Raw genomic sequence first — 12,641 nt, 5'->3', positions numbered from 1 at the left:
TGTACACGATGATCATCATTCGTTAAAAACCTTTGATTCACATTTAATAATAAATAGTTGCAACAGCAAGGTGTGTCAGATCCATCCCATAGGCTGAATTTAACAATTGGCTAACGGGGAATAAGAAATCTAAGCGCTGAGATATGAAAAGTGACAGCCCACAATACCGTAGCTAAGAGCAGAGACCAAAGAGAAGCACATATGAGGACTTTCTGACAAAGGGAAAATTAGGACTGACTGTATTGGGGGAACCTGGACACTTTCTCACCAAAGTACAAGACGACAAAATGGCGCAACTAATTCTTGTGGAAGTCAGAAGCCAGTTACTCCAGGTTTCGAAGCGTTTTAGTGCACAGCTCTATCAGAGGATGAGAGGTGGAAAGCCTGATCCCATGGCAGAGGCTTAAAGGAGAACAAGAGATAATATTCATGCTTTTTTTCAGAAAAAGTCACAGAACTTGGGAAATATGTGGGAGATCAACCAGAAGTGTGGAGATTTAAGGAAAGTTTGCTTTGCTTTTATTTCCCTGCTTTCCATTTTCTGGAAATGCTTCGCATCTCCAATGCTCCCCAAGTGTCACCCGGTCATCTCAATGTGCATTGCAGCCATTGTTGATCTAAAAACAACTGATTTGTACTTAATAAAGAAAAGCAAGGTAAAGCGGGAACCCTCCAAGAAACCTTAAATTTTAAATAAATTTAGTTAGCCCTTATTTTCTTACATATAACTTGCCTTATTCTCATGTATGGGATTTGTTTTCTGGTTACATATATGTTGTTTGTACTTCCATGTCATTGCCCATCTACACTTACATTCACCATTTACCTCATTCAGATCTTGCACTCTCATTCACTGCATTCATGCATCTGCTGTTCACACTATTCATACACATAATCACTCTTGCACCCCTTTCACATACTCAGCTTAACTGAACACAAGTGCATCAGTACTGTCTCTTCACTTCCTCATACTCCTTTCTGCCAAAAGATCACGACTCCTTATTCCCCTCATGCTGGTAGTTTAATATCTTAATATTCATGACATCACAACAGCTAAACCAATAGCTGTAGGTTCTCATTTATCTGACCTCTTGGATGTCTGTGACCCAGCAGCTCATGTGATGGGTGGGACATCTCAAAGATCATAGCCTTCATTTACCTTTTCATTATCCAAGTTCCTGTGGTGCTTTCAGAAAGGTGGTCAAATTTAGCAACACCCAGTTTCAGAAAGATGTGCTTTCATTTGACAACTCGCTCATATCTCTATAGCAGCATGAGAAGAGCCAGCGGCTCATCCAAATTTGGCTTTGACTTCACCATTAGAATAAAGCAGAGGTAGGGAGCGTTCCCCCTTGAGCATAGCTGCCAAGTTTTCCCTTTTCTCACGAGGAAGCCTATTCAGCATAAGGGAAAATCCCTTAAAAAAAGGGATAACTTGGCAGCTATGCCCTTGAGATGTTGCTGAACAACAACTCTCATCATCTATGATCACGCAAGCTGGGGCTTGTGGGAGTTGGCACCCAACAACACCTGGAAGGTCCCTGATTCCCCATCCCTGCCATAGAGATACTATAATATTTGGTAATAGCAGATAACTGCTCTAGACCAGGGATTTCTGAACTGCGGTCTGCGGACCACCAGTGGTCCATGAGGCTTATTCATCTGGTCTGTGGCATGTCCATGTTAAATATGCATTTGGATTTTTAATGCTATTATCTATTGCTTCATGCATTCATGCACCATTAAAAATTGCAGAGACATCACCTTGCCAACAAAGGTCCGTATAGAATTGAGTTTGTTAAGTTGACAGAAACAAAGTTAAGTGGGAAATTCACTACAAAAGGATGCCCATGAAATGATCTCGTCTATTTCAAATAAAATCTTGCACCCTCCACAATATCTCGTGCGATTTTGGAAAGATCCCGGTGGAAATTGGCCAGAAACACCTCAGGGGCTTCTGATGCCCGAGGCAGCTGCCTCATCCCACCTAATGACTGCACCGGCCCTCCCTCTCCTTGCACTTCCCCAAAATCTGTTCCAGAGGGTTGTGTGGAAAACAAATACAAACTTGGCAGGGGTACACAGGGGAGGAGAGAGGGAAAGTTCTATTTCACAAGCACAAGTCTTTGAACTAATGGCATGGCTTTGTTGCAAACAACCCAAAATTTCCAAGGCCTATCCCTGAATTTAACATAGGGTATTTAAAAAATGCAAGACTTTGAAAGCAGCAACACTATCCCTACAGCCTCTCTTGGTATTTGTTTGACTATCTGTAGAAACTGGAAATGATAATAATAATAATAATAATAATAATAATAATAATAATAATAATAATAATAAATGGTTTAGATGAATGCAACACTAAAATATGGCTCAGCAGAAAAATACTGCACAAAGCAAGTATTTTCCAAATACTATAAGGCATGTATAAAACATACAGGGGAAATATATTTTATCTAGGACACAGCAGTACTAAAAATACACAGTTTTAATCCTGGATGAGGATTAAAGTTCTTTATAACAAAAAAGAGAGAGAAAGAACAGATTACATCCATCTCTAATAATCAGGTTGTTTTCAGGAAATTTTGCTATTATACAGGTTCTCCTTAATAAACAAAAACTGCAAATAAATTTAGCCAGTAGTGAATATTGAAAAGTCTACTCATTTATCAAACCAACAGCAGAATCATAGCCATGCCTACTCAAATATACATCCAATTCAATTCAGTGGGTCTTATTCCCAAATAAATATGGCTGTATACAGTGGCCTGGGATTAAGCCCCATTGAAGCTAATGGGATTTACTTCTGAGTAAACACACATAGGATTACAGTCACTGTAATCTTATAACGGCAAATGACATGGGAAAATGCACATTCATGTAAATTAGAAGTGGCCATGTTTTTTTCTCCTGATGATTAAAGTGGTGCTCCAACTCCACAGACAGAAGAAATAAAGTGATATTTGCTACCCATATCCAACGCAGAATGTCTTTGATCTCATCTTGCTATAGCATTGCTATCTGCACAAAGTACAGCCATTTCACTACTGATCAAACTGATGATCCTTAGTACTTCTTGCCAACTTCTAATTATGAAGCCCAAGACCTTCACATTAACCAAAAAAGGAGGCTGCCCTTTGGCCAGCAATGATTGCATACATGCCCTAGTAGTGAGCAATCAGAAATCACGATGCTTCAAACAAGTAGTCCAACTCAATTGATTGTTTCATGCCCCTTAAATAACATAGTTGGGTCCCTAGCCTGGTGTCACAATTGACCACATTGTACAGTATTATCTTTGAAAGCTAAACACGTTTGGAAACCTGGGCGATACTTATCAAACCCTGAGAGGTGATCTGTGTGCAAGCTCCCTTTTAAAGTGAGGCTTCTCACCATCAGAGTTTACAGATCTAGAGCCACGAATGGATCAATAGCCAAGATTTGCCGCTGGTTTTGAGACTAAAGCCTTGACCATCTGGGCACTGATTAGATGATGGAACATCCGGCATTTGGATTTGTGCCTTTTCCTCTCTTGGGGACACTTTTGTAAATACTGTGACTATGTTAGAATCTCGGAATACTGTGGCCTACAAACTATTAATTGTAAACTACTCTGCTTAAGACAAAAAAACAAAGCAGAACATTTTCAGAGGTGCTTTACTGAATAGCATCAATTAATACGTTCAGCTGAACAGGTGTGGCTTGAAAAAAGGATGTCTTAAGGCAGGGGTAGTCAACCTTTTTATACCTGCCGCCCACTAATGCATCTTTCTTGATGGTAAAATTTCCTTACCACCCACAAGTGCTCGATAAAAGGAGGATCCAGCTTGTGCTGAACCCCCTACCGCCCACCTAGAATCCTGAAACGCCCACTAGTGTGAGGTAGGGACCAGGTGGACAACCCCTGTCTTAAGGCAATGACATCTGCATATGTACTGAAGATGTAGGATTGCTATATGTAAAGGAAGGAAACTGATGGAGAACCAAAATAAAAGGCCTCTAGGCAGATTCTGGTTAGCAGAAACAGCTCCGAGCACTTGTCCAAAGTGAAGGTGATTTAATGTGCGGTTTATATCCAAGTTATTTTAATACCAGTAGTTATTAACTCCTTGTAAACATCAAGGTATGTAGGTTGGGATCCAAAGAATCCCTTCAGTGCCTTTCACGTGTATGCTAAGTGATCCTGTTCCATTTGCCACCACTGCACAAACATTGTGTCAATAGAACCTGAATTCTTCCCAGGAGCTCCCAAAAGACAAGTTGCCTGCCATAGTGGCTAGAATGGGGATGGGGCTGATTGGAGAGTTGCAGATTCTCCATCTTGGTTCTACAGTGTGCACTCAATTTTCATGAGGCATCTTCATTAACATTTTGAAATTTATTTTCCCCACACCAACAGGCATATTGATGAAATAAGAAAGGTGATTTTTAAACATTCATATTGCATGCCATATGATTTGCAGAGAGAGTAGATGTTTAGAAGTACATATTGCACTTTTCTTTTTTAAAAAAATAAAAATAAAATATTACTGGTTAGATTTCCCAGAAAATCTACCTTAAAAAAATAATGTTCACAGTGTAATGGTTTGGATATCTATATATGTGATTTGACAATTAAAGTCATTTACAGCAACAAAGTTAAAAACCAGAATTAGATACCTTTCAATTTCACAAAGAAATAACTTTACTACTATTCCCTGTCAAATTATGAATTTGATATATTGATTTCCTATGTGATGTAAAAAGAGGTTATAATAAATAAGATTTCTTCCTCCCAAAGCATTTTTAGAAGACATCTGAAGGCAGCCCTGTTTAGGGAGGCTTTTAACGTTTAAGAAATGAGTGTATTTTAATGTTTCTGTTGGAAGCCGCCCAGAGTGGCTGGGGAAACCCAGCCAGATGGGTGGGGTATAAGTAATAAATTATTATTATTATTATTATTATTATTAGCTGCATGTTCTACTGCTATGAAAAATACAAATTTATAATAGGAAAAGCTGTTTAGCTACTGTGCTTAAAATTTTGCAAATTGATACATATACTCTCAGTTTAATATCTGGATTTTACAACTGAACATTTAGTCAAAATAATTTGCATTAACTGGTTTCACATAAAAAACACTGTAATAATATATGAAGAAATATGGATTCTAACCACTTTGTCCTCCTTTGGGAAAGCATCCAGGGAAGCAGAAAAAGGAGAAAAATACAAAAGAAAGAGAGAAAAGAAAAAGGAGGAAAACATTAATAGACAGATATAAACAAGGCAATTCTTGTGTTCCTGTAAGCATAAGATTTACCAAAAATGAAACACAGCATGTTTAAATAAAAATATCTATAGCACCACACACATATGGGCAGATACCTGAAGGATTTTAGCAGAAAATAAAAGAAATCATAGTGAAATGGATACACCAGAATTCAATACTCCAGTTTAATGGAATAGCTGAGATCCAAAAGGCTGGAATTAGAAATCCACAGGGCGGTGAAGATGATAGAATTTATGGAACTGGCAGAGCTAACCAGGAGACTCCGAGACCAGAGGGAAGAAGCGGTGGAAGAAGATTGGAAAAAATTCAAAGTGTATTTAAGAAATAAACATATTATTGGAAAGAATTAATAGAAGTTTAGGAGGTACAGGGAGGTTGTAGAAATAAAAAAATGTTTAGATAAGTATTGATGTTGAGGTGTAGTTAATAATAAGCAGTAAGTGTGAGATTTTGTGTTATGATATCAGATAAGATTAGAAAAATAATAGTTATATGGTAAACAAGGTGTAAGAATAAGATTTAGAAATTACTAAAGAGGATTTACAATGTAACGCAGTTGGAAGGGACATGAGGAAGTCACTGATATTAGAATATATTCAAGTTGAAGTTTTGGGTTTTTTTCTCTTTTTTTCTTTTTTCTTTTTTGTATTTTGTATTTTTTGTATTCTGTATTTTGTATGTTTCTGCTTTTGTGTCTTTGTTTGTTACAAAATAATAAAAAAAATTTGGGGGGGGGGGAATCCACAGGGTGGAAATGGAAGCACTTTCTCCTCACACATAAGAATTTTGGATTGTTTCGTCCCTACTAGAAGCAATATGGCTCCCCCATTGGAATCTGCAACATGTAAAGTGGTCTTGTGTGGGTGGTCTCCAGTGTTGTTCTACTCAGTGTACATCCATTGAAATGAATGAACACCACCAACTTAGGTCCATTCATTCTGAATGGTCTGCTCTAAATATAACTTAGTTGTGTATACAAGCATGTGACACTACTTTCTATAAATGTCTTTGGCAACTGCACAAGAGCATATACAATATTCAGGGTGTATACATCAAAGTAGCTTTTCTACAATACTAATGCAGAATTCCATGAGAAAAGCATTATTATAGCTTGTCACTGCGTCTGTCACAATCATTTTCAAGTGGGAAAAAATATAGGTCCCCTCTTTTATTTATTTCTGAAATTGATTTTGCACACACAAAACATGGAGTGAGGAATTCTGAAAACAAATTCTGGGCAAAACCATGACGTTCAAGGAGCTGGCGGTGTGGAAATAAGAAAAGGAAACCAATCACCAGAAAAATCTGCACAGGTAGGATGTTCTAGCGATGGAAATCAACATTGCTTTGTTTTGCATGCAGTAGAAAACTTACATTGTTTGATCGCAGAGAAACACGTCCTCCACATCTGGCACAAAACTTTGTCCGGCAGTAGGAGCAAAAATGGCCACAACCATCGGCAAACTTAGTTTTGTGACAGATTCCACATGTTGGCGCATCGTCCTTGTGGTCTCCATGGTAACGTCGGGATTCCTCACCTATTTTTCGGACTTGCTCTTTGTAACTTTCAAATTGTTGGTGCAATCTTCTGTAAGGAAAAGAAGGGGTTTTTTTATATAGCAAAAGCACCAAGACAAGCTCACCCATCAAGTGCCTAGCCACTAATCCACACTATCTGTGTCTTCACTATATTTGCTAAACAGAAGCATGAATACAAGTGCCACTCTTGATGATTTAAAAGGAAAAACAAACAGCGGGATTATTTATCTATTTATTATGCACACTTCATCCTGAGGTACCAGGCCAGGTCACAGCATTAAAAACAATATTAAAGCAACTTTTAATTGCTCGTGTTGGTTTCTTTAACATAAGCCAAGCAAGCTGCTTTTTATGCAATCAACTACCAATAAAATCTCCTGTTTCCAAAACAAATAAAGGTCACTTATGGATTTCAGAAGAGTCCCAACACTGTGTATGACCAACACAGGTGTCTGTGTTTTTGGCAGGATGTAGAAACCTCAAAAAGTTATTTGATAATAGCAAATGCCATACAAAGAAAAACCCTTCCTCTTCTTAGGTAAATTTAGCTGAAGTCATTGTCCAAACTGATTATTACTTTCAATTTAATAAAATGTAGGTTCCCCCCCTAAAGATTTTCATAAGTGCTCTGTCATCATTTCATCCATAACATTTTCAAAGTGAAAGCTGTCACATGCACCACCAGTCTCACTCGCCACTATGTCAAACAAAATTTTAAAAATGTATAGCAGAATAATACACTTTTGATTTAACCCATTAACTGCTGTTATGGCTGAAACCAATCATAAGCTGCAAATTGCAACCCATCAAAAAGTTCTGGAAGAAGCACTTTCATATGTGCAACTGTGGGTGACAATATTTAAGTATAAGTGGCTCTTTAAAAAAATGATGCAGTGTGTCTCTGCCCTTCTAACAGCTCCAGCCAGCCTATAAGAGCCTTGCAGTGCGGTTCAGATCTCGAGGTAGTGAGTGATGGTGAGTTTCAAGAATGGGAAAGGCATAAAGGGCAGCTTCCCCCCCCCCACCCCAGGCTTTCCTTGTTGTGCTGCATACAGGGTTGCTAGTCCCAAATCTTGGCAATTTGAAATTATAAATCAGGCATAGGCAAACTCGGCCCTCCAGATTTTTTGGACTACAACTCCCATCATCCCTGACCACTGGTTCTGTTAGCTAGGGATGATGGGAGTTGTAGTCCCAAAACATCTGGAGGGCCGAGTTTGCCTATCTATGCCTGTTATAAATAATATTCTGGAGATGGGAAAGCTATCCCTCCACTTTATTTACATCTTCTTTCTCAGTCCAGTTGCCCCGTTGTCATCATCTATCAGGCAGGTTTTGTTTTTTTAAGTCACTTCCTTTAATTCACAAACTTTTGCACTTCTGTATACCTAGGTAGGGCATCCCCCGTGTTTGTATGCAGAAGTGCCTGCCTTATTTTTGAGCGGCTTTCATTTTGCTTAAAACAGTCGCCCAGCAGATGGCATCAGAGATTGCAATTTCACATAGACATTATCTGTTCAGTTTTAAAGAACTGAGGTTTCCTTAGAAGCAAGTGCCTTTACTTTACAACGGCCTTATCTTCTGTTGGAAATCTCTCTTCATAACGGTAAGAATATTTGTGTGCTTGAAATGAGGAGGCATCTGTCCGCTCAGCTTGTGACAGGAGTGTGCAAAATGACAGCTTCTGTTCACAACGAACCATTCAGGTAACCACCATTGTGTTTGGCTATTCACAAGGAAACCAGGTAGCCACAACTAGACCCTAAGATTTGTGCATTCCACGTGTGTACACAGAAGGAACGATCCCTAGCATTTGTTTTCCGTTTCTAAATTTTACATCAAAACCAGCCTTTCAATATAAGTCCAGCCTGATGTAAGAGTTTCTATAGGAGGAAGAAAGAAGAAGAAGAAGAAGAAGAAGAAGAAGAAGAAGAAGAAGAAGAAGAAGAAGAAGAAGAAGAAGAAGAAGAAGAAGAAGAAGAAGAAGAAGAAGAAGAAGTTTGGATTTGATATCCCGCTTTATCACTACCCGAAGGAGTCTCAAAGCGGCTAACAATCTCCTTTCCCCTCCTCCCCCACAACAGACACTCTGTGAGGTGAGTGGGGCTGAGAGACTTCAGAGAAGTGTGACTAGCCCAAGGTCACCCAGCAGCTGCATGTGGAGGAGCGGAGACGCGAACTCGGTTCCCCAGATTACGAGTCTACCGCTCTTAACCACTACACCACACTGGCACCACCCCACTGGCTCTCAGACTGAGAGAGATACCCCTTTTTTGTGGGGAAAGTATTTTCATAGTTCTTGAGCAGATCAAAACACAGTGAGCAGATGAAGAGTAAACAGTCCACACACAAAGGCTGACAGATCTGCAAATGCTTAAAAATACCTAGTTTGGTGTAATGGTTAGAGCCAACTGAACTGATGATTCAAATTGCCACTGAGCCAGTCACCATCTCCCAGGCTAACCTACCTCACAGGGTTGTTGCGAAGGGAAAAAAGCAGAGAGAACCATCTACATTCCCTCAGCACTTCCTTGGAGTAAGATGGGATATCTACGCATTTAACACAAATTGTTGCAGAAGCCACCAAGTCAATTTCCCCGTCCGTCCATAGAAAGATTTTGAGCCCTGCTGGTGACAATTCAGCTGGAATGACAAAGCACCCTTAAGGGCACCTTGCTCCTAAAACATGTTTTGCTTGAAAATAAAAGCCCTCTTCAGGTGTTCTCTTAACACATTGCACTCTGGCTCAGGGAGGGCAACAAGAGAACCAACAAGAGAATGTGATGCAATGGTTATAATGTTGGACTAGGACCTAGGAGAACAGGGTTTGAATCCCTATTCAGCCACGAAGCTCACTGAGTGACCTTGTGCCAATCACCATCTCTTAGCCTAACCTACCTCACAGGTTTGATGTGCAGATGCAATGTGGAGGAGGAGAACCTCTTTGGAGGAGTGCACCACTTCGAGATCATTGGAAGATGAGGTTGGTATATAAATTAATAAATAAAATAATAAGAATGGTTAATGGCCCTCTCTCATGTTTTACTAAGCATGGCACCAGAACATCTGAAGATGGTTTTAGTCCCATTAATTTCCAGTACATTCAGGACAACTGATATGATGCTAGGAAACTATAAAGGTCCCTAGGAGGCCTTGTAGAAGTTTCTCTCTCTCTCTCTTCTCTCTCTCTCAGCCTTACCTGCCTTACATTGCTAAGAGAAAGATGACATTCTTAAAGTGCTATGAAAGGGCTAAAGAAGGAAAGAAGAACAATAACAGTATTTCCAAATGTGCTTAGGGACTGCAGCTATTGGTTGAGCTTGAATTGTATCCATCTCAATAGCATAATGGTGGCCACCTGTTCACTGCAACCACACTGCTGCTGGCCCTGCTATGGCATTGTGAGGGGGGACTTACATGCGCAAAGCATTCCGGAATCAGGCCTAATTCCAAAAGGTCCATTTATCACAATTCTTTAACAAGATATGGAAAGGATCAGCCATAGGAGGTACACAAGAGGGTTTACAGCAAAGTGGGTTACTGTTGAATTTCATTTCTGTACATCATGTCAAAAGCTGCAAGCGAACATACCTATTGAAAGAAAAAGGCGCTTCAAAACCCTGGTGACTCAAGAGGCACAACTGGACGATTATGAGTCAGTGATTTATTATGATAGCTAAAATAAAGAAAGCTAAATATGCAAGCTTCCCACTATTATTCCCGAAATGATCGCATGCAGCTGTTCAACCAGGAAGCTTCTCTCTGACCAAGCCAGCAGGAACTATTACAGCCATTCTTGTTCAGCTTGAAGCTTTTCTATCTCAAAGCGGATGAAACACTTGTGAAAGTTCCATCGCATGCGGTTTCTTTTTCCAGGCCCAGAGACTGCCCACGTTTTACTAGCGAGTCCAGCCACGCACACCTTAGAAGTTTCGACTTCTGAGTTAAATGGGATTTCTTCCTTATATAAAGAATCAGAATTTGATTAAAAATAGCTAGCAGAGGAAAGACATTGCCACCGGGGGGGGGGGACTACAACTCTACAATAACCTAAGAGGCTTGAAACTGGGTTGTCTGTGCACGGTGATCTTCCTTGGTTGTGCAAGACCATTAGAAGAACCTGCTTCAGCATCTACACTCAGCTCATTGCTATCCCATACTTCCGCTGACTTGTTTTGTAGCTCTTAGGAAGTGAGACCTGATAGGCGATTTTGCAATTCAGAGTAGAGTACTCCTGTTAAGGGTTCTAGCCAGTCAACCACACCTGTTTTCCAGGACACTCTATTCCATTCACCTGCCCTGGGGGAGAAAAAGATTGAGCCAATGAGCAACTATATTGCTCATTTTCTATCACATAGTTCAGGCATCCCCAAACTTCGGCCCTCCAGATGTTTTGGACTACAATTCCCATCATCCCTGACCACTGATCCTGTTAGCTAGGGATCATGGGAGTTGTAGGCCAAAACATCTGGAGGGCCGCAGTTTGGGGATCCCTGACATAGTTGCTAAGATTTGAACAAGTAATCAAGGAGAAAGGGGAGTTAAAGTCACGCATCAGGACAGCCCAACTTTTCACACCAAGTGGGCCGCAAGCAGAGCTTTCCAAACTATTCATGTTGGTGACACACTTTTTAGACATGCATCATTTCTCAACATAGTAATTCAGTTTTACTAGCAAACTGGAGGTTAAACTAACCCCTTTCCAGCCCCAGGAGGAACACAGGGAGCGTTCACACAACACACCTACACACTGCGGCCAACACACTAACATGTCACAACACACAATTTGGAAAGCTCTGGCCGCAAGAGTACTTTGATGTGGAACCTGCAGGCTACACACTAAATTGTCACTTGGAGGCGGAGAGCGAGGCCAAAATTTGACAAACACACCCCACACCTTCATGCTGCTTTCCCAAAGCCATCTAAGTGAGACATCAGGCTTTGGGAAGGAGGCACAAGGCTCTGGCAGGGTCCTAAACCCTCCCACCTCCTTTGCAAAGCTGGGCGAGCGCTAACTGGACATTGGGAAGAAGGCAGGAGGACTCTAGGACGCTGTCGGAGTCCTCACACCTCCTTCCCAAAGCCCAGCACCTCGCTTACATGGCTTTGGGAAGGCAGCTAGGAGATGTGACATGAAATGTAGCCCTAGGGCCCCACATTGGACCACCCTGGTCTAAATCATACAAAGCCTTTAGAGCAGGGGTGTCAAACTCAAATTCATCGGGGGCCGCATCAGCAGTTTGGTCACCCTCAAAGGGCCGATTGTATCTGTAGGACTATGTATCCACTCTTTATTATCATAAATTATTGTCACTGCATTCAATTATTACTGTTTTTTGTAATAATGTAGTCCCCTTGGAACGCCCTCCCACCAGATGTCAAGGAAATAAACAACTCCCTGACTTTTAGAAGATATCTGAAGGCAGCCCTGTTTAGGGAAGCTTTTTAATATGTGACATTTTAATGTATTTTTAATCTTTGTTGGAAGCCGCCCAGAGTGGCTGGGGAAACCTAGCCAGATGGGCAGGGTACAAATAATAAATTATTATTATTATTATTATTATTATTATTATTATTATTATGCTATGACACTGTTTCAATTGTATAGTGCAGACTGAGTCCTTGAAGAGTCTCTGGCAGAGTAGGCAGTGGATCAATTGTCTGACTCGGTATAAGGCAGTTTCATGTGTTCACCCTGACTTGTATGCTGAACATTCTCCAGGACGTGGTGAACCACAGTGATTTAGTGGGCATTCAAAAGACCAGTTGCTATGAGAAAAATAATAGCTCACAACTGCTCCATCACACAGTCATCACTATGTAAAAACAAGTG

At 40.4% G+C, this 12,641-nt stretch overlaps 1 protein-coding gene across 41 annotated transcripts in view; it reads right to left on the bottom strand.

The window, feature by feature from the left end:
- The window catches only part of RIMS1 (regulating synaptic membrane exocytosis 1), a 235,258-nt gene that overhangs the window by 137,173 nt on the left and 85,444 nt on the right, over nucleotides 1-12,641 (bottom strand). For all 41 annotated transcript variants that reach the window (XR_015948904.1, XM_088665888.1, XM_088665849.1 and 38 more), the window contains exon 2: nucleotides 6,644-6,857. Coding sequence is in view for 40 of the 41 variants with exons in the window: in XM_088665888.1 (XP_088522014.1) it covers nucleotides 6,644-6,857 (214 nt within the window). In the remaining variant the exon portion in view is untranslated. The remainder of the gene's footprint in view (nucleotides 1-6,643; nucleotides 6,858-12,641) is intronic.

Source organism: Zootoca vivipara, chromosome 3 (assembly GCF_965207765.1).
Source record: "Zootoca vivipara chromosome 3, rZooViv2.hap1.1, whole genome shotgun sequence".
Lineage (NCBI taxonomy): Eukaryota > Metazoa > Chordata > Lepidosauria > Squamata > Lacertidae > Zootoca > Zootoca vivipara.
This window is presented reverse-complemented; position numbering and strand designations above follow the sequence as displayed.